Genomic DNA, 23,308 nt, shown 5'->3' on the forward strand with positions numbered 1-23,308 from the left:
GCAGAGGTTTGTCATCACGAGGTAATCTCAAACTGTTTACATTTAGGCACAAACAACATGGCTCCTGGATTTAAATGAACCCAAGAATTAAACCTCACACCTGAGAACAAACTCATCTGGGTCGAGATGCTTAAAAAAGTCCTAAAAACGTGAACAGGACACCATAAAAGCATTTGGAAAAGTGTTTAAGAGGTGTTTCTGTGCAAATATGTTGCGTTGGTGAATCCACAGAACTTTGAAATGTCCAAGAAGCATACACAGTCCATTATGTGCTCTGGAAACAGATGCTGCACCCCCTTCGGGAGAGTAACCGTGTCGCCATAAGTGGCCTTTAACTACCTTGTTTATCGACATAGCACAGTGCTGCTCACTGCAACACCCCGCACTCTACACTGCACTGACAGCAAGAATAATTATGGAAACAGCTGCTGAAAAGTGCTAAACGAAAACAGGTGGCGTCGACGAGACACGCTCAGAAACCGTTAACCGGGCTGGCATTGTCTTCAACTACATGTGGCAGCTTCAGCTTTTAATTATGACAGAGTGTGTTTTTAAATCTTGTCTTTGATCAAAAACATTTCTTCGGGTGTCAAACTAACTCTAGTGTAAAGTTTTCTCTGCTGTCTTCAAACAGAGGTATCAGTCATAGAAAACTGGAAATAATCGTGAAGCAGAGGGGAAGAAAAATGAGCCAAAAGGAGGAAATGTATAACAAAAACTGAATTACAGAATTATTTCAGATTCATTCTGGTTCAACTGAGAAAAATTCTCATCTAGCACATCTCAATTATTGCTTCATTGTAAGGCAGTTTAAGATGATAAACTGAGAGGATCTAAGTGATACCAGACAATACCCAATAGGTTTTTGTCTGATTTTACATATTTTATTCATGTTGAAGCAGTTAAATATGCATTTTAAATTAAGGTTTTGTTAAAAATAACAAAATAACAAGTGGATAAATAAATATCTCCCTTTGCTATGGGAATAATGGCTTTTTCACAGTCTCACAACAGATGTAAATAGTTTGAGTTTATTTATTTAAAAAACACCTTCCACACGGCCTTATCAGAAGCCCAAGGCGCTGAACACAACCACAAAACACAATGAGAACAAATTGGTGTTGTGGAATATTAAAAGAAAGAAAAAGAAAATAAAAACAATCATAAAACAATAACATAAAGTGAAATAAAAACAGGAAGCAATCATAAAAACATGTTAAAATATGTTTGCTGGGGAAAAATGTCTCAAGCCTGTGGACCATCAGCACCGGTTCCCCTCAGGACTGTGTTACCCCGTGTTTCCACAGGAGCCGTCAGCAGCACGTTACTGCAGCAGCACGTCTTGCTCGCGTAAGCTGCTGCTTGGCCCTTCCCACGAGACGCGAAGCAGCAGGGGAGCAGCTGTCACCGACCGAGCACAAAGTCACACGAGTGACTTCGTCAGTAAACACAACAACAAGCAGGACGGCTCCAGTGGAAAAGGTTCTGTTGACCACAGCGGTTCCTATCAGCAGCTATGACGTGCTGCTGCAGTAACGTGCTGCTGATGGCTCCTGTGGAAAGCCGGAGCTAGGGTTAGGGTCCCCTCTGCTCTTCTCCGTGTTCACCAACGGTTGCATCTCCAGCTACGAGTCTGTCAAGCTTATCAAGTTTGCAGACAACACCTCCGTCATTGGAGTAATCTCTGATCGGGATGTGTCTACCTACAGAATGGAGGTCGAATGGCTGGTGTCCTGGTGCAGCCACAACAACCTGGTGCTAACTCCCAGAAGACAGTGGAGGTTGTTGTGGACTTTAGGAAGCACATGGCCCCACTTCCCCCATAAACCTTGTCTGACACCACCATCACAATGGTGGACTCATGTCGCTTCCTGGGCACCACCATCACCCAGGACCTCAAGTGGGAGTCCACCATCACCTCCATCATAAAAAAGGCCCAGCAGAGGATGTACTTCCTGAGGCAGCTGAAGAAATCAACCTATCAGTACAGTCGATGAGGCAGTTGTACACCGCAGTCATCGAGTCCATCCTCACCTCTTAAATCACCGTGTGGTATGCTGGGGCCAGCACCAGGGACATAAAAGAAGCTGCAGAGTGTTGTGCGCTCTGCTGAGAAGGTCATTTGGTTGCAAACTCCCCTCCGTACAGAACCCACACACCGCCAGGACACGAAGGCGTGCAGGTTGGATCACAGCTGACTCGTCTCACCCTGGATACAGTCTCTTCGACTCGCTCTCATCTGGCAGGAGACTCCGATCCATTCGGACCAGAACCTCTCACCACAAGAACAGTTTCTTTACCTCTGCTGTCAGACTCATGAATGTCAATTGTAGTCCTGCCCATTCCAGCTGCTTTGTTTCAGTCACATGACCCTGTGTTGTGTTTGCACCTGAACTGACCCGCTCTGACCTGTACCTACACTGACTTGTATATAGCAGCTGCTTCTCTAATTATTGCTTCTCTATAATATTATCATTTAATTGTGTTTATTTCTTAACTCTAATTTTGCTTATCATTTATTTTTCTTGCACCAAGTACCGCAGCAATCTCCTAATGTTGTGATTCTGCATGGCAATAAAACCTTCTGATCTGACCTGATTAAAAGGAGATAAAAAGCAACGAAAGCCAATGCTGAAGCGAATCACATAAAAGTCAGTGTTCAGGCAAGATTTAAAAACCTAAAGTGATGGCGCCTGCAAAACACTCAAAGGCGACTTATTTCAAAGTGTTGAAACTAGAACACTCGATTCCCTCTCGATCTGTACTTGGAGTGGGCGACCACTGATGCCGCTTACACATTGGTGTCGGCACAGAAAACAACAGCATCACCTGTGTAAATAGCTAAGAAAGTATCATTCAGAACCATTAAAAGTGCGGTCTCAGGACTGATCGTAGCACTGAACCCTGACTGGAACGCCTCCCATAACTCGTGTGTATTCCGAAAAGCTACCAGCTGTGAATGCACGACTTTCTCCAGCATCTTTGAGAGAAAAGGGAGCTTCGAGATGGACCTGTAGCTGGCAAAAATTGTGGCATCCAATCCAGGATTTTTCAACAGTGGATGAACAACTGCTTTCTTCAAAGTAGTCTGAACCACACCGGAAGTGAGACTGCTATTTATGATAGAGAAAAAGAAAAGGGGCCAGCATCAGGAAATAAACAAATGGTAAACGAGGGCAAAACATGACAGTTTGGGAGCAAATCTATTACATTTAACAGATTTTTCTTTACTTCCTCGATGTCTAACAGATACCATAAGCACACGCTACAAAAGAGCAACTCTTGTGCTAGTGTAGCTAAAGCTAATGAAGATAAGCTAATAGCAAGCATTTCAGAAAAAGGTTCTTCGTCACAGAAAGTATCGCAAGCCAAGTCATCCTACACTAGCTAGGATCTTTTAACCAGATATCTGGATTTGAACGATGCCCCACTGACAAACAGGACATGATACTGTGTGAAATTAGATGATCTTCTACAAAACACATTTAGATTTCAGAAACACTAATTATAGATAAATCACCCAAATACTAATATCAACAAGGCTAAATGAGGTTGTACCACAAGATTCTGCATAGGCACTAATTATGACGGTCTCCGTGGTGTCAGTGCAACACTGAACAGCTGGAATAAATAAGCAATAATGACCGTTGTTGTGTTGTTGTGCATTTCTAGAAAAGAGTTATACATTTGTCCAAAGAAAAATGACAATTCAAAGATCTGAAATGTTGAATGTGGATCAGGAAATAGGCAAGGCAGCTTTATTTATATAGCACATTTCATACATGTGCTTATAATAGAAGTGAAAAAACTCTCTACTGTTCTTCACTTTGAACCCCACAATGATTAATTCCATCTTTGGCTTTAAGAAGTTTTTTTTTCCCTGTCAAACCGTTTTAAAGAGTTTCTGTTTTAGATGATCATCTCTAACAGACTGCAGAACAACACCTCTACTCTTCCAAATACTTTGACTAAATTCCTATAATTTACCGACACCTGAGATCCGAATCTATTCTCAGAGCTGATTTACAAAGAAAGGGTTACCGATGTCAAGACATTAGTCAGCAATTTGCTGATTACATCTAATTACGATGGAGCAGCTGCTCTGTCTTTAAACCACATTGCAGAGGAAAATTAAGAGTGGACACTGACAAAATAAAATAAGTTATATGAAGAAATGAGTCATTTTCTCAAGTTCTTTTCCATCATAACGATAAATCTGCCTCAGTCACCTGCTGCTTCATAAATAAACTACTTTAAAAAGCAGAGAGTGGAAGATGAGGCATTGGCACTTTATCTGAGAAAGTTGCAGCTCATTACATCATCCTAGCGAAGATGTAATAAAGCATTACTCTAAGAGACATCTAATTATATTAAACCCAAAGATGAGTTTTCTGGCAAAGCTGCGGACAGCCCTCGGTTGCACCGTTTATCAGCACTTCAGAGGAACAAGCCAACGTGTTTATCATCCCCTGGATCAGACAGTGCCAAAGCAGAATAGGACACAAAGCCATGGCACAAACAAAACAAAAGAAAGGTTAAAAAGAAGCAAATATAGATGGCTGAGACTGGCCTTGACTCAACAGATCTGATGTTTCTGAAACAGAAGAATGGTTTGGGTTTTCTCTGATGAATTCATTTTTCACTCTACCGCCTCGGTAAACGAGCCTCTGCAGCAAGGCAACCGATACAGATTAATTTCCTGTGTAACTAGCTTAAAACATGGGAATTATCACTGCACTTTGGGTATGACAGATAAATGCTTGTGTTTGACACTGTTAGAAAAATGAGCATCACCAATGAAAATCTTTGCCTAGATTAAAGGTTTTGAGTTTCGATTCGCCATGTTTGGATTATTTGCCGTGGTGAATCTGCTTACTTCTTCACAGCCGTTTCATTCACAACTATTTCACCAAAAACCGCCAAATGAAATGGTTCAGTAACAGCCTAGTGGTAAAAACATGCAGGGGGGTATTAAACCAGACCACTGGGGCTGGCGCTTATGAAACGGGCCATCAGTCGACTATAACTGTCACCGGAATCGTCACGCATTTGTCTACCCGGGCCGGAGCATTCACAGGACACATAAATCTGACTGTCACATCAATTAATCGTGCAATTAAGATTCTCATTGCTTGGCAGATACAGCCACTAATGGATCAGTGACAAGTGTGATACGATCATAAAGAGGGAATTTTAAAGTAGTGTTTAATTGCTCCTATGCTCGTCAGTGTTACAGCTGATGCTGTGTGAGCCCATTAGAAATAAAATATGTGGTTCACTAAACCGTGTAAGGTCACTTACCAACAATCCTATTACGTCCTCAAGCATATGCTCCTAATCAAGGCCGTATTTAGATTTTACATGTGATGATTAAGGATTTGTGGTGTTTAGCAAATGTTCAGGTTGTGACTGACTGGAAGTGAGACGGTGGCTCTGCTTACACAGCAGCAATATCTGCTAATATAGCGTTCATTCATGTCTTTGAATCATTTAAATGGTTTTACCATCAGGATGATGTTGAAGGCCAGCAAAATATTTTTCCAAAGTCATCAATGTTATAATAGATAATAAAGACATTACTGCTGTCTGATTTGTTTCAGTGTTCCTGTTTTAAGGTGAGTAGCATCCCCGGTACCGGTGCATGGACGGGCTTCTTCAGGAGGAAGAGTGAGTACTTAGTCATTACTGGACAGCTGCTGCTGATGCAAACATCCGTTACACATCAATATTGCTGTGCTGATTGATTTCAAACATTTCCACATTAAAATATGCATTTGCTTCCATCATTTCCCCTCATTATTAGTTTTCAGCCCCTCTCTAATGAAAGCCTCTGAAAAATGAACATGAAGCCATTACATTTACCTGAAAAGACCTCAAACGTCTGATTACTGCTTTATTTGAATTATATTACCAAATAATATACCTGGCTAAATCATTTACAATATTTTTATACATTTCTTTCTTTTGTGTGTGTGTGTGTTTCGGTCCTTCCATCTTTGATTCCATCTTTCTCAAAGTGTGAATGAAGTAACCTCCAAGCTTGTAGGGCAACAGCTTATCTGGCTTTCTTCAATGTTGTTTTAACTTTGAAAAAATGGAGGTCAGAATTTCCAGCTCCACACACAATAGGCTCTAATCCCAACACTCGAACTTCCAACATTCTGTCCTTCAGTTGCAAGTTCCCCGAAGGGGTGCAAGTCCGTAGGGTGTCCCGATTCTCAAGTGTGGAAGGTGACCAAGTCCCTTTTGCACCCTTGATCCGCATCGATGCGAACTTCAGGCAAAGGTATTACTCACAATACATTGATGCATAGAAATTTTGGTGAGAAGAAACATTTTAAGATGATAAATTATATTTATTCATCATGGATTCCAACTTGAGTGTTGGAAAGGCCATCAGCTAGGTGATGCCTAGTGGAGTCTTATCCTCTCTGATCATGAGGAAAACACTTTTTGCAGAAATTTATACACACTAAATTAGACCAAGTTGTAATGTGGACAGCAATGAAGTTAGATTTAGTCAAATAACTGTTTGTTTAAGTTGCTAATAAAGATTAAAAAAAAAAAACATTGTACAGACGGCGACCGGCATGCGGGCATGCGTCGTGGTTGGTTCCTGTCCCATTTCGGCACACTTGTGTAATACACACTCGAAGCCTTACTGAACACTTCCTCTAAGTGCACTTCACACAAGAGCGTAGGGCGCAGCGCGAGTTTTGGGATTGGGCCTAATTATGTCAGGATGTGGATGTGGATGGGGAAGACAAATGGGTGATCCGAGGCACTCTGAGAAGTATTTTTATCAGAGCAAGACGCATTTCGGTAAATGGTAAATGGCCTGTATTTGATATAGCGCCTTCTAGAGTCCTGGAACCCCCCAAGGCGCTTTACAACACAATCAGTCATTCACCCATTCACACACACATTCATACACTGGTGGGGATGAGCTACGATGTAGCCACAGCTGCCCTGGGGCGCACTGACAGAGACGAGGCTGCCGAGCACTGGCACCACCGGTCCCTCCGACCACCACCAGCAGGCAGGGTTAAGTGTCTTGCCCAAGGACACAATGACAGCAACAGACTGAGCGGGGCTCGAACCTGCAACCTTCCGATTATGGGGTGAGCACTGAAGTCCTGCGCCACCGTCGCCCCTTGCGTTGCGTACAATCTTCTTCAGAAGGAAGAAATTAAGTGTTAACTTATTTTTTTAGGTTGCATAAAGTAAATGAACAACCATCAAAGTTGGAATTACAACTTGGAGAGTGAAATATTCTTGACCATAAAGAAGACTAATATTTAAAGATTTTTACTTATGTCAATTCTAGAAAATAAAACACCAATAAAATAAAAAAAGACAAGAGAAAATCTGTTATAAACTGGATCTTTCCCATCAGCCTGCTCATTATTTCCACAGAAGTATGTTTGTTCTGAATACTTCATGTTACCTCCACATGTGGTTGGCCCATGCTTTTTAAATGTGGCCCCATCAGGATCCCTGACAAGCATAAATCCTGGATCTGCCACTCTTTTCATTTTATGGGGAGGAAAAATAAACAAACTGAGAAAAACTCACAGGCAAAGCCCTAATTTTCTCTGTAACCTTTTCTCTCCACAACAAGCACACATTTAGCTATTGAAAGCTACTGCTATTGCATCTGAAGGGACATCAGAACACGCTCCAACCGTGTTAATTAAAGATGCAGCACAACGAAGCTGGAGGCATAAATTAGTTCCTTTGGGTGAGAGAGCAGTGCGGCGAGCACGGTACATCTAAAGAGACAGAGGTGCAGGGGAGTTACGGTGCAGACAGGAAACATCACCAACATGAAAAAGGTTCCTTCTTATTTTGTTACAGTCTTGTGTGTGTGTGTGTGTGTGCGTGCGTGCGTGCGCCAGTTGCTCTGCAGTTTAAAACATTGTCTCAGTGTTATTGAGGAAATTGCATATGTGTCACACCCAGTTAACACAAAGGTTGTGTATTAATATGTATCTGAGTGATACGTTGTGTATTATTTATGTGGACAAACACACACTCACCCATCCAAGGTGTGTGACAGAAAAGACATTTCGATTTCCATCACGCTTTATTTGCAATAATCTGATTTTTATGAACATACTTTAAGAAGATTATTGAGATTTGTGAAAGAGCTGCTGGGAAATCTATGATTGTTTTCTGTAAGCAAAAAAAAAAAAAAAGGTAAACTGCAATAGCAAGTGAGAAAAAGATTCCTTTGACACCATATTGGTCAAAAATAGAGATTATATGACTGTATTTTTTATTATTTAGGGAGTAAAAAGAAGGCAAGCAAAACAATTCTCATAACACGGCACTTACAAGTTGGGTTAACGAATGCAGTCGAGCATTTTTAACACCCATCATTCAGCTCCTGTTGAGGCTGCGTTAGATTTATTGCAAGTACAAAGCTGTCAAACTCTACACAAGTCAAAGGGAAAAGAAAATAGTGAGCTATCACAAGCAGATATTAATGATCTGCACTTTTTGTGCAACGCTGCAACAGAAGAGAGCCAAACTCTGCAAAGGAGCTATTTCTATATGGTGCTTTTCTTTCTCATGTGTCTGTTATTCAGGTAGAACAGGGTTTATGGCAGGGTTAACGGCCTCGCTGCCTGGCTGAGGACTATGGGAGGAAGTGAAGTTGGCATAAAGGTTTTTCTGGTGTTCTGAGGTGCCGCGATGCCGAGCCGGCTGTCAGAGCCACTGAGCGCCGACTGGACGAGGGCAGTGGCCTCGCCATCTGCTGCACGACAGGCAAAGTCACCCTTTATGCTGTGTGTGTGTGTGTGTGTGTGTGTGTGTGTGTGTGTGTGTGTGTGTGTGTGTGTGTGTGTGTGTGTGTGCATTTTTGTTTTGATCTTTTTTGCAAAGTGTCTCTGTAAACATGTAGAGCAGAGTGGGTGCCAGATGTGTCTGCATGTACAAAAATGTATAATTGGATCCATGTGTATTTAACATTCATGCACATCCGTGTGCTTCAGAGGCTTCCACCTACTGTAGAACTAGAGATTTTATTTTTCAGAGATTAGAAGAACAACAGGTAGAATTTCAGGGGATTAAAAACAGACAGAAAGATGAAAAGATAAATCTCTTTACACCCATTGATTGTACGGTAAATAAATAAAAAGATCAGTCAAATACAAATTGAGTCACTGTCAACCTTACTCCAGACAATTTAGAATTGTATATCTTCACACAAAACATGATTTGAGTGTGAATAAAACATTTTTAAAAGGCATTTCAATTGGAGATTTATTCTCAAGACTGGGTTTTTGTTGCCTTCATGTTTTGCATTAAAGAGCATTTCAGAAAAAAAACATTGTAGAAGTCTTTTTTGCACATGCTCACTGTTCATTTGGTCCCTAAAAACAACAAAAAATGTCCCTACCAGTCTGTTAATCTCACATTACGCTGACTCTGTTGCCCAAAAACTGGTTGTGTATGAAATGGAATTAGAGAAATGTGTAGCTGTGATCAAATGAAATAAATGGGTAAAAGTTACGGGTGAAACTGCATCCAAGCTGAGAATAAAGGCGAATAAAAGCCTTGATCTGTTGTAATAACTTAAAATGTATGCTGAGAATTGTCTTTCTTTGTATTTTGATGAGAAAACTCAGCCCCCCAGTGGCCCAGTCTGGGTATTGCAACGTTTTGCTATGCAACAAGAAATATTTTGGTACACAAACAAAAACATTTAGATTACAAAACAAGGAGGGCAGACAGGTCCAAACTCTGCTTAAAGAAGCATTCCTTTAACAGGACAGAAGACGTTGGGGCTAAAGGATGAGGATGACGTGTACTGACCACTTCTCGGGGCAGCAGGGAGTCCTCCTGCCGAAGTGCCAACAGGTTCACAATCCCATTCATGGGTGCAGCTCGAAGCAGGGCCACCACCTCCTCTTGGGTCTTTCCATTAAGGTCTGCTCCATTGACCTTCACACACACACACACACACACACACACACACACACACACACACACACACACACACACACACACACACACACACACACACACGCATTCAAATGAGCAAAAAGTAAACTCAACCTACATGTGTCCCCCACATGATTATTGTGCAGATTACAATCAGAGTGATTTGCAGCAGGACTGTAACACGGGTTCATTTTGTCTAAAGCGATCGCAAGCTGCTTTTCATTTCATTTTGACTGAAGTACATTCAAAATATTGTATCAACTAGCAGCATTTCAATGGAAACTCAAAGCTGCAGTTAGCTTGTTCTAGCTGTAGGAAATGCAGAGTGTTTGACTGATCCTAACAAAAGCTCCACAAGACTGATTTTGGAAACAAAGCCACATCAGCCAAAGAGTAATTAGACTGAAATACCATCCAATCTCCCTCAGCACACTCGCTGAATATCACTAAAGGGTTTAATGTTTTGAGGTTTTATGAAAGCTCCACCTCCAGCAGCCGGTCTCCAGCTTTCAGCCGGCTGTCCTGGATGGCAGCGCCTCGGGGAAGGATGTTTTTGATGAAAATGGGGGCGCTTCCACCAATGGGGACATCCCTAGATGTGATGCTGAATCCAAGACCCTCTGGACCTGCAAAAGAAACATGAAAAGGCTCTGTTTTATATCACACCTGATGGAGTTTGTGGATTTAGAAAAAGTATGATATCTGAGTTTTATAAAAGGAAGGATGTCTAGTTTCATAAACCTGAACAAGCATTTCTTCAGATTAAAAATGTCTTTTCATCAGAGACAAACTCATTAGATATGATGAACCTGTCTTTATACAATGGAGGACAGTTGATGTATGTGATGTGGAGGGCTGAATGGGCTGATCCTGGATCCAAAGGTGCATTAAAAAATAATAAAAGTAAAAATGGATGCCAGTAAGTGATGCAGGAATCCTGTCAGGGTGTGTGTGTTTCCTCGCGATCAGAGAGGATAACTAGGCATCACCTAGCTGATGGTGTTTCCAACATTCAGGTTGGAAAGTCTTGTTGTGTGGTTCAAGCTGAGGCTTCTCCGACGGTAACGGCGGTGATTAGTATTCCTGTCAAAGTAGCTGCTCATTTCATGGAGCTGTCAGCACCTCTGATAGTTCATCATGACCTAGTTTTCCTCGCGTGTCTGTTTAGCACGCCGTTGAACTGTGTCAGCTTGTTGACAGTGATGTACAGATCAACAACGAACACTAAAAACAGCGAAAGCGGATGGTAACGTTCTCCTGGCTCTGGCGCACAAACAACCCCGCAGACGGATTGTAGGGAGATTGCTTACGGAGTTAGAAAGTTGAGCTGTAGAGGATAACGACGCTCTCAGATCTTCCCATCAGTGTGGTTTGATAACTGAGCAGACAGAAATAGCTGTCATCGTTCACGCTCGCTATTAAATATGCAGTTTGTCTGCATAACTGTCAAAGTTTGACTACAAGGTCACAAAGCTGCTGTAGAAGTTTCCCTCTCAGTGGAGATGTTAATAAAAACCCAGTTTTGATCAAAGACCGGTGCATGTGACATTTAGGACGACACTTTTTTTTTCCAGTACTTAAATTGTATTTTGTTAAATTGTTTTCCAGTTATGGTTAAAAGAAAGTTTACATTCGTACATTCTAGTTTAAGTATCATGGCATATTTAAAACTAACCTCAGGTGTACAAAAACACACACATTCCAGAAGTTTTAAAACAATAAAAAGTCTAAATAGAAAAGTATGTCCACTCTTGTTTCTACAGGCTTCAGGGTTCATGTCAGATGACCATCAAATGTATAAATTAACTGATCATAATAATACATCTAACTGATATAGCGCTTTTCAGGACACTTAAAGACTCTTTCATGCACTCTCACATTCACACACTGCTAGTGATTGTAAGCTACTTTGGGCCACAGCTGTCCTGAGGCGGTCTGACAGAGGCAAGGGTGCCATTTGGCGCCGTCGGCCCCTCTGACCACCACCAACACAGGCAAGTTGGGTGAAGTGTCTTGCCCAAGGACACAACAGCAGAATACCCCTGGCGGGAGCTGGGATCACACCCATGACCCTCCGATCATGAGGCAACCCGCTCTACCTCCTGAGCTACTGCTGCCCCGATCGTCATCTGGGGGAAATCACTGAGGAAGTTTGGCAGGTCTGAAATTCTGGGTAATAACCTTAAAAGGACAACTGTTGTTTCTTAATCTGGGAAGGGTTAAAGGTCATGGTCACACCTCCTGGAGACCATCATCCTGTCAATCTTCTCAAAAGTGGACATCTGAGATGGTTCACCCTGAGGTGGTCTGACAAAATACCCCAAACCATGAACTCTATCTACGTCTCTACTGAAACAGTTCACCACACAAGCTCTTTTTTTATTATTATTATTATTATTATTATTATTATTATTATTATTATTATTATTATTATTATTATTATTATTATTATTATTATTATTATGTATTCATTTAAAGTGTGGTTCACTTTTTTAATCAATACATTTGCAGTAGTCTCTAGTAGGAATGAATGCCTTGTGAGGTGTTCTCGGAGAGAAAAAATATACCGGTGCACCATTTCTTGGAAGTAAAAGTTGCCCACATCAGAGCTGAACTTCAGACAGCTGGAATAAGGGTCTTATTTCCTGATATTTGGACATCTTGCCTGTGATTGTACAACAGCAACGCAACTCTACCACTGACTGTGTTTTCTCTGCAATGTTGATGTTTTATCTCCACAAATAATGCAAACCTCGAGGAGTTTTGCCATGTGGTGGAGTTGCTAAATACTAACGGTTAGCTTCTACTAGCCAAGACTATCTCTGCTGTTTCCTGGATGCTAAACCCAGTGGCACCCCCAAGGAGTGGCCAGGGGTGGTCATTAATTGCAATTATTGAGTAAAGAAATGCTCGGACTTAAAAAAAATGTATGTTTCTGCTGCTCACCATTAAAAAAAATAAACTTTAGATCACCATAGTTTTTTTCTTCGTGAAGACAGCAACAGGTGAATTAAACTAAAAAATCTAAAATAAGTTTTGAAATAACATTTCAACTAACTGAAATGTATTTTTCAGATTTTCTTTTGTGTGTTTCTCAAATTTGAGCTGTGTTTTGGATACATATTATTGTTTAATAAATAAAGGAGCATTGCAATGCATCACCGCAGGCTAAACTCTTCCAGAGTCACCACAGTTTGGTGTGCCACCCCAACATTTTTGGTCCCCATCTGGCCCCCCTTATCAAAATTTTCTGGGGACACCCCTGGCTAAACCAATAACTTCCTTCCTCGTTGAAAGTCAAGACGGGTCAGTTCATGAATGTTAGTGACAGTGTGACGTAGATCTATCAGGATTTTCTAATCCTAGAGTTTCACCGTCAGTTTTCTTTCAGAAGCTAACGCTCGGAACACACCAGACGCGGAAGCAAGACGAAGTGCCGCGGAACGACGAGCGCTTCTAATCGGCACCCTTGTTAACCTTCGTTCTCTGTCACATTAGCTGCAAAGCGCCATGAAGGCTCGCGCCGTGCAGCGATCGTTTCGGCGTGAGCTCTATTCTTTCGTGAGCCGTGAGTGAGCCGTGTCAAATCTGGCAGGAAGTCAAACCAAAGCGGAAGAGGCAGGCTGGTAAATTTAACAGAATAAAAATAAAAATTTCTAAATAAAATACCGCGATTGATAAATGTGATCACTTTTGTGTATCTAAACAGACTAGAGAGATGAAAATGAACAAACACATACACACACACACACACACACACACACAAGCACAGGGCGCGGGGGTGGGGTGGGGTGGGGGGTTTGGAAAACAGTAGACGTGAGCAGAAGCGCTCGTTGGTAATTCTCTCCTGATGTGAACAGAGCATGAGCGGACAGCGGACGGATTTCGTGAACGATCCACTTCACGGCGCTTCACAGCTGGTGTGTTCCAGGCGTAATGCAGGAGACAGGCATACACTAGAGACTTTTATCCTGCATGAAACACTCGGAGTGACTGATTATAATCAGAAATAATATACATATATATATATATATATATATATATATATATATATATATATATATATATATATATATACATATATATGTGTGTGTTTTAGAGTTCCACACCTTTAAAGGATGACATGGTGGGATCTGCTGTGTGCTTTTGTACACTTTAGGTCCGATTGATTCATCTAAGCACCTAATAAAGAACGCATCATATTTATTATGTCCTGATGCATTAAACTCCTTCATCTTTAGCATAGCTTTACATACATAGAAACACATCATGGTACATCCAGTCTAACGTTTCTGATCCGTTTATAGCTGCTGCTTTAACACACGGCTAATGAGCAGAATCAAACTCCTGCCTCCATCAGGAGATTTTATCATTAATGGTCCAATCAGGCAATTAGGAGAATGCAACTCAAACAGGCCTTCAGTAATTAACCACTGACGTCTTTATTTTTGGGTAATAGACGAGCAGAATAAAAGTAATTGTATCCTCTTTTTAGAATAGTTTGAATCTTGCCTCCAATAAGCCAATTAAACAGCAAACATGAGGAGAGGCTGGGGGACATGACAATGACTTAATGGGCTGCGTCTGTTGTTGTCAACAGAATAATTTGATTAAGGCACTCCTGTTAATGTGCCGTTCAAGATCTGCTCCTGCCACTTGGATCTCAGAGCCACTCAGACTGAATCACAACAATTACACCGAGTTGACAACAAAACTGCCACAGCCCGTCCAAAAGTGCATTAACAGAGATAAAGTCTGATGGAAATTAAATGGAAAAGTCAAAACAGATTTCCGAGCCCAAATCCACAGGATTTTATCGCTCCTGAATTTTTGCTCCGACTCAACAAAATTGGGACATTTTGGCTCCATTTAGGGTTCACAAAGGCACCGGCGTTTCTTAGAGTCCACATTCATTTTAGTAAATCTCAATCAAATTATAAATGATAATGTTAAACAACATTTTTATCGTTTGAGTGATGGTATAAGTGGTTTAGAGTCACTGCTAGACTAAAACATCAGCATGCTGAAGTTCCACCAAGGCTCCTCCACGATTTCACTGGAATGAGTGCAAAGAGGATCACATGGTAGTGGATACAGCCTCACATGCACTGAGAAGCCATAATGTGAAGGAGCTGTGATGGTGATGTGATGAAATGTTTGCCAAGAACATTATAGAGCAGCTTGTGAGTGCATTTCCTTTGAGTGTGGTGGTTCTGTCTGGCATTGCTGCCCCACTCCACATTATTCCCTAACCCCAGCTTCCAACTAAACATCTGCAAAGAGTCAAAGGCACGGGGAACATAAAGGAGCCATCTCCATGAGGATCACCTCGCCAGTTAGTTAACCAAAGACGTGAAACTGTTTCAGAAGTGGAGGTATGTCCAAGTTCACAGAACTAACCACTCACAGGCCTGCAGAAGCTCCCAATTCAACCACAGCGACGCAGCTACAACACCTAAAAATGTATGCAAAATGCTGCTTTGAGGAGATTTTTTTGGCCATTCTGAAATGCATGTAAATATAATAAATAATTACTATGTAACCTGTTGCATATGACTGTCTGATCTGTTTGGAGCAGGCTTTTACGTCCAACTGGCTGTTCTGACTATAGTCAGGGTTCTTTTTAAGATTTACAGCAATTCTTTCAAAATCGCTCCAAAAACATTTGCATCACCTTTAAGTTTACTTTACTGGTTATTTTGAGCAAATATAATAGTTGTAAAAATGGCAAAAATTCTCTATAAAAACAGTTTCATGTGAAAATGATGGTGATGCAAATATTTATAAACGATCTACTGGAGATTAAAGCTGCTTAAGTAAGGCACTTTAGTGCTGGCTGCAGCTGCAAAAGCCCATCAGGGTGATGCATGCAAACTCTGAATAGAGGCCATTCAGGAAGCCATCTGCAGTTGGTAAGATGGGAATTATTTGTGCTATTTACACAGAAACACACTTTTAAATGACATAAATAAACATTTGACCCTCTCTTTGATCTGGTAAAATGAGAAGATGACATCATCTGATTCAAGGGCTTCGCTTTTCTGCTAAACGTTACCTTTTTTCAGCTGGACGCTGAACCTGTGGCCTTTGTTCTTTAGGTAGGTGCTATTAGACAAGTTTGTGCTTATCCTACGCTGCAGAGAGGGGGAAGAAGCCGACGGCGTCCTGGTGATTAAAGTGTGGGGTAACATGGTGTAACGCCGACCTGGCTCTGGGGTGCTTCCAGCCAGCGGGCTCTGGTGAGTACTGAAAGAGCACAGAGTTTGATTATTTCTCACAAAAGCATCAGATCTACACAAACATGCCATAACGTCTGGGCTGATAACATGAATGTGACCCTACATGTCATAAACTGCTGTTAAAGTAAAGTTGATGGTGACAAATGTTTACGTGGCTCTTCTATCTACTCCTAATTGACTCTGTGGGGCTTTCACAGACATAAGTGAGACTTTACAATTAGGGAGAATAATTTTTACATCTTTCTGGAAAGACATCAATGCAATTCACTTCCTGGAATATTACCAACAACATAACTGAAAGCAAAGGTTATAAAACAGCAATAGAAACTTAAAGGACTGATATTCCTAAAATGTCATTTTGCTTGTTATTGTATATTTTTCTAGGTCTGAGTGATTTCTTCATAAAAATATTAATTAAAAACAATCCTTTGAAACTGCAAGACACACTTTCAAACATGCAGATGTCACCTTAGTTTCCAGCATTGATAATTAGAAAAAAAAAACATTTCAAACCCACTTCTGATTTTGGCCAGGTGGGGGTCCAGATTTGAATGGTAACCCAGCAATTACACTGGACCTCAGTGAGTCCTGGCTAAAGCGAACCCTGTTGAGCTGAGGTGAACTGAGCTCATTCTGAGCGGACAGCAGCTCGTAGTGCTTCTTCGTTGCTGCAGGAACCACGTGGAAGAGGATGAGTGGGGAACGCATCGCCTGCCTGAAAATGTTCTGGGCTCTGCAGGTGGTGCAACAAAAGAGAGGAAGGAGAGGAAGGTCACACAAACATGATAAGATGAGCATGAAGAACGTGTCCTGTCACTGGACCACGCTCCACACAACAGCTGAACACAGATCTTACATTATTGATAAACCTGCAGCAACATCGGTAAATGAAGAGGGTTCAACGTTCATGGGAATGAAATGTGAGTGTGTGTGTGTGTGTGTGTGTGTGTGTGTGTGTGTGTGTGTGTGTGTGTGTGTGTGTGTGTGTGTGTGTGTGTGTGTGTGTGTGTGTGTGAAGGTGAGGGGACACATGCTGACTAAACTAGCTCATAAACACATGTAAGTTCATGCAAGGGAAAAGACATTGTCCTAATAAATAAATGAATAAAATCTCTGCTCTCTTCATGTGGGTTTAATGAGCAAATTAAGTCCTAACCCAAGAGCTCAATATGTCCACAAAGGTAAGTCCAAAGTTTTGATGACCACATAAGAAGAAATAGAGTTATCATGGATGGACTGGTCGAAACAGTTTAGAATCTTGTCTTAAAGCGCCACTAAAGAGTTGTAAACATGTCAAGGTATTGCTTTTAAACTGGTTTCAGTGGTTCTTCAGCTAAAATCTTTGCCAACATCACACATGACAGCGCCCTGCAGCCCTCTGCTGACCAGAAACTGACCTTAACAGTTTTGCAGCACAGGTAGGTTCATCAGTGGGAGCTCGTTACCTGCTTTACCTGCAAGAGCTGTTCACTGTGTTGTTAGCTCCTATAAAGGCTATAGCCGTTAGCTTTGTCAGTGCAAGAGAAAGAATTATTATTATTATTTTTTTGGCATGGTGACGAGGTCTGGAAATAAAAATAGGAGAGTAATGTTTTCAAAGTTGATGCAAAGAGCTAAAACCAGAGTGAACATCAGTGAAGCCTACACTCGTTCGAGGAAGCTAATAAAGGCTACAAAATTGTGGACAAGTTACAGATATAGAGCGTCCCATCATTAGTCATCATCACACTGGTGAAATTATATGGAATTAGGGTTGGGACAATATTACATGTAACTTGCAACATGTTTTATAACTGTGACTTTTGTTTTGTAGCATGTAATTCCCATTTTGTAACATGTAACGTCGGTACGTAACATAAAACTATTTCGTAACTTGCAGAAAATAATCAGTGTTCAAGTTTCAAATCACAACTCTCAAAACACATCTCAGTCGACAGTTACAAAACTCACGTCTACAAGTTCTAAACATTTTGTCCCAATTCTAGCTTGCTTCCAACAGGAATTGTCTTCGACAGGAATCCAAGAGTCATGATTGGCTGGTCAGACAAAGCCTGTCATTGGTTCTTTGGGAAGGAAGCTAGAATTAGGACAAAATGTTTTGAACTTGTAGGCTTGAGTTTTTTAACTGTAGACTGAGATGTGTGTTTTGAGAGTTGTCATTTTAAACTTGAACATTGATTGTTTTATGCAAGTTGCAAAAAGAAAGTTTCATGTTACATACCAAACGTTACGGTTTACAAAGCTTGGTACAGGTTACAAAGCTTGGTACAGGTTACACGTAATATTGTCCCAATCCTAGTTTCATAAAATTACATCTCTGCATTTGATGCATCCCCATGCAGAGCGGTGAGCTGCAGCAGCGCCTGCGCATGGTAACATTTGGTAGTTTAACCCCCCCAATCCATCCCCTTAACCCTGCGTGTCAAGCAGGCGGATATCGGTTCCATTTTGAAGGTCTTTGGTACGACCTGACCAGTTTGAACCCTGTTCTCCCAGTTCCAGGATGAACACTCTACCACTGAGAAGGTTGAAATGAAGAAAAAGAGTCTAGCGTGTCGTGTAAAACCAGACCGTGTCAGAAAGACGTGAAAGAGGCAGGTTGTGGAAAGCGTTGAAAGTGGAGAGGAAGATCTTAAATTTTCTTAAATCTAAACGTTTAGATCAGAAGAGTTACTGATGTAAATCTACAAACGACCCCTTCAGCAGGGTTTGGACTCGCAAAGTTATTCTAATGTTTAGCGTGCGCACGCACACACACACACACACACACACACACACACACACACACACACACACACACACACACACACACACACACACAAACAACACCTACTTATCCAGTCATCAACATTCAGTGTTGTGAGTGAGTGATTTGTGAGTGTGTGTGTGTGTGTGTGTGTGTGTGTGTCTGTGTGTGTGTGTGTGTGTGTGTGTGTGTGTGTGTGTGTGTGTGTGTGTGTGTGTGTGTGTGTGTGTGTGTGTGTGTGTGTGTGTGTGTGTGTGTGTGTGTGTGCTTATACCCAAATGTAGCCACATGCATACAGTGCCATCACTCCAGTAATCAGCCTCCATGTGAGCCTGATTGAATAATAAATTACCCCCATCAATGCATCATTACATTCAGTTAGATTAAGCGCCTCAAAATATTTACCCATGCAAAACAATCCAAGAAGATTAGACTATCGCTTTAAACTGTCACTGTGGCAAGCAATCATAAAAGAGCCAGGAGGGGGCAGAAGGGGAGGAAAGTTTAGCTCCTTCACCTCATTTTCATGCAGAAGCACAAATGTTCTGTACATCTGGGAGCTGGAGCGGAGGAGGTGTTTAGCGTGGAACGCTGCATCAGTCCCTGGTGGGTTTGGTCTGTGAACCGCTTTCACAGCAGAGCAGGTTTATAGAATAACAATAACAATGTTTGAAATAGAAAGGATGGAGTCTTTGCAACAAGATGAAAAGATTAAAATATTACAGCAAGGCAACAGTTTAACCTTCACTCATACAAGCCACTTATATACATGTTTGGCCTGCCTTAAATAAAATACGCCAACGGCAGCCCTGTTTTTTTTTCAGAGGATTTAGAAAATATCTGACAGTTTGGCCCTTATAAGCAGAAACTGGGTAAGGGGGTATTTGTTCCTGTGGAGGATGATGAGAGCCAAGGACATCACCTCTCTGCACACGGCCTCCAGAGTCCAGGCGCTGTGACACTGCATGTGTGTGTCAGCACAACTGTAAGTGTGTGAGTACGCACATTGAGTCTGGTGTCAAACTTAGAGAGAAAGTGGCTTTGGGTAAATGGGAGTGGAGGAGTGCCAGGCTTCTTATATCTTCATCCCACTTTAGGAAATGAAGGGCAGCAATGAATCGATGAAAATGGATGATGAGGAGAATGTGGGCAGTTTTAGATCAGAGGGCGATGTGGTGCTAAAGCAATGCAGGTCACCGACAGCTATTACAGGAGGGCCAAAGAGTGGGTAATATTTCTGTTTTATTGTGCAGCTGTGTGGGCGTCACGTCTCCCAGCAGTTTGGATCCTGCTTATCAAATAGCAGCACTGCTCTCTGCCACTTAATGTTATGTCCACACACACTGTAAAGCTTGTCACCCACCAGATAGCTTCAGGGTACCACTGCCACAGCCACAAGTTTAAAGAAGTACACCATTTTAAGTGAATCTTTGCTAATAAAATTTGCTAATTCCCCCAAAATATACTTTTGTTAAGCACTCCAGCCACAGAAGGACCTGCTAACATTATTTCAGAGGCTTTTTTTTTATCAACACAGGTCAGAGTGGCAACAAAGGATGAGGCTTGAGATCCCTTTGTCATGCTGACTGAAAGGAGGATGGTGCTGGAAATCTTTCCTAACCCTGGTTACCTGGAAAACAGTGGACCTCGTAGACTAAGGCCTAGTCCACACGTAGCCGGGTTTTTTAAAAACGAATATCCGCCCCTCCAAAAACTTGCATCCACACCACCTCGTTTTAAAAAGAAACTCTGTCCACACGTACCCGGATAAATACGTTGTTAAGGACATGCCAGACCTTTAGGCGGCAGTACTTCCCCCGTTCTTAACCTCGTCCTTCGTCTGTGGTCTTCAGCAAGAGCAGTAATTCCGCTTGCAAAAACAAACAAGCAAACAGCGCTTGGACAATTGATAAAGCGAGCGCAGCTCCGAGGGCATCCATGCTGTCGGCTAGTGTAAACACAGGTCGCACACGTGATGTCAGCATTTTTTTGTCGCGGAAAGTGACGTTGCGGACCTTAAAACTCCAGTTTTGTCTGTCCACACGCAGACACCCAAAACGGAGAAAACGCAGATCTTCACTTTGGCCGGAGTCTTTAAAAAGATCCGTTTTCGTGTGAAAAAACTCAGTTTTCGAGTGGATGACAGGCCAAAACGTAGAAAAATATCTACGTTTTGGCAGATCCCCGGCTACGTGTGGACAGGGCCTAATACTCCCCCTCAACAAACCATTCTTCTGGTCATCAAGAACTTTGAACAGTTTGGTGATGGAGCACACGGTCAGAAAGGCTAAAGGCTGAACCTCGTGGCTCAAAGACCAAAACATTCATGTCCAGGAAACTCCTTCTACCCATCAAGGATTTACAGTCTACTCTTAAACCTGGTTCTTGTATTAGATCGACAAGTTTCCCTTCCTTCCATCTCAGTTGCTTGATTTTACATTTGTTGTAAATGGTTTTAATTACCTATCTGGTTTTTATTCATTTGTTTTGACTACTGTTCTTGTGTTTGTTTTTGATGTGCAGCGCTTTGGTCAGTTGTGATGCTGCTCTCAACAAATATAATGTTAGGGTTAGGGGTTTCCATCATTTCTGACAAACTATGATTGGATCAGAAGGCAGACACAATAACAGAGTGAACGGCAGAAGAACCGTAATTACAAATACTGACTTGTTGCATGAATGTGCTGCAACATTGAATAAAATCCTTTAAAACTTAGAAAAATGCTTATTGTTATTATACTTCTCTAAAATGACCCAATAAGTCTAATTAAGAGCTCACAAAACCATAATCAAACTAGCTGATCCACAGTAATGCTTACTGTTCAAAGCGCAGGTTGCGGATGTCCCCCTGGTTAATTTTGACGATGCAGTCGTTCTCCTGGAAGAGATGCTCCTGCTCAGCTTTCCCCCCAGGCTCCAAACGCTTCACCAGCAAGCCCTGAGTCCTGCAAACGATCACAAAGCATCGGATACACTCAAGCTCATTCAAACAACACATCATGACAATTATAAAATTACTATGCTGCATGGAAAGATTTGGGTTGAAGGATTTCCAGTGGTGACAGGGTATTAGCGTCCAGACGTCTGATACAAACGCCCGGAGCGAGGAGCAACAAGGATTAGTGCTCAGGGGAGAAACACTTTGAGTTTCTCAACACTGGCAGTGGGTTTTATTTTTGGTCCTAATGACTCACAACATTTCAAGCAACATTACTTTACTTTTTTTTCCGAAAGGTAGGCTATGTGGCATAACTCTAATCACCGTTTGCCAGTAAAAGTTTACTTTTCAAAGTTTAAATTTAGATAAAAAGATGAAATTTCCTGTTTGCTGGAAGGAGACCGCATTGCAAAGCTGATGTTAAGATTATGTCTGTCTTCCTTTCCTCCACTGCCTTTCTGTCCATGAGCAGATCTGAGAGAATGACAGGCGAGTTGTCTGAAGTAATCTAGACTACAAGCTAGGGGATCATCTTATGGCTTCCAGGGGAATGCTACAGCCTGCTTCCCTGGAGCTTAAGGCGAGAGCTGGCTGTGCTGATAATAAATAGCAAAAGAGTTTCACTGCATTGCCATCTCAGCAATCCCTTCAAAAAAGGGAGACATTTACCTTCAAACACTCCTTCCCTTCATTCCCCTCTGAATAAATACATCAGTGAGCTCCTGGAGGCGTTAGTCAGGCCCTAAGGATAACCGCATGCAAAGAGATCTGATGTAGCTCATGCAGCACTACAATAAACTCCAGCTAATGTCTAAGAAGCTGAAAGACTGAGGCAGCAGGCTGACTGCTTGCAGATGTTTGGTATCTTTCACAAAACTGAGGATTCAACATTAAAATGCTAAATCACGGCGTAATAAAAGAAGCAGCGAAAGAAAATGTCCCATGCTTTTCACAAATATTGCAAAACGTTAACTTCAAGTTGTGCCCCAGTTAATCTAGGATTCAAGTTTAACAATAAAAGCTCTTTAGCATTTGAGCCTAACTGGACCACCTTCAGAACATTGCTATAATTGACTGCATAACGTGGAAATCCACGCTCGTCGGCGGGGGTACATGGTTCAAACAGTAGGTTCAAATTAAAGATCATGAAAGGCTGGCCGTTTCTTTTTTCAGGTCGCCTTAATGCTGGTGAGCTCAGCGTCCTCGTGATCACTGTCAAAGCAGGCAGGACCATGCTCTATCTGTGGGTTGTTGGCTTGAAAACAAAAGCACTGCCCATAGAGATCACTGCATGGACGAAGTCAAACATCTGCTAGCGGAGTACGGAGAGTAGATGAAGGGGTTTTAGCTGATCCCTGATCGGTATTCAAAGCAGGTTGGGGATAAAGCAGCATCTTGTAAAGCTTTATAAGGAAGACAATTTTAAAAATGACT

General features: G+C 41.7%; 1 protein-coding gene across 3 annotated transcripts in view; it reads right to left on the reverse strand.

Moving 5' to 3' along the window:
- LOC107382653 (partitioning defective 3 homolog) overlaps positions 1–23,308 on the reverse strand; it is a 517,719-nt gene that overhangs the window by 228,667 nt on the left and 265,744 nt on the right. For all 3 annotated transcript variants that reach the window (XM_054751349.2, XM_054751350.2, XM_070553054.1), the window contains 5 exons: positions 21,756–21,881; positions 16,708–16,923; positions 16,007–16,197; positions 10,438–10,577; positions 9,823–9,951 (listed from right to left, as the gene is read on the reverse strand). In XM_054751349.2, coding sequence (XP_054607324.2) covers positions 9,823–9,951; positions 10,438–10,577; positions 16,007–16,197; positions 16,708–16,923; positions 21,756–21,881 — 802 coding nt within the window. The remainder of the gene's footprint in view (positions 1–9,822; positions 9,952–10,437; positions 10,578–16,006; positions 16,198–16,707; positions 16,924–21,755; positions 21,882–23,308) is intronic.

The sequence above is a fragment of the Nothobranchius furzeri genome, chromosome 7 (genome assembly GCF_043380555.1).
Source record: "Nothobranchius furzeri strain GRZ-AD chromosome 7, NfurGRZ-RIMD1, whole genome shotgun sequence".
In the NCBI taxonomy this organism is placed as follows: Eukaryota; Metazoa; Chordata; class Actinopteri; order Cyprinodontiformes; family Nothobranchiidae; genus Nothobranchius; species Nothobranchius furzeri.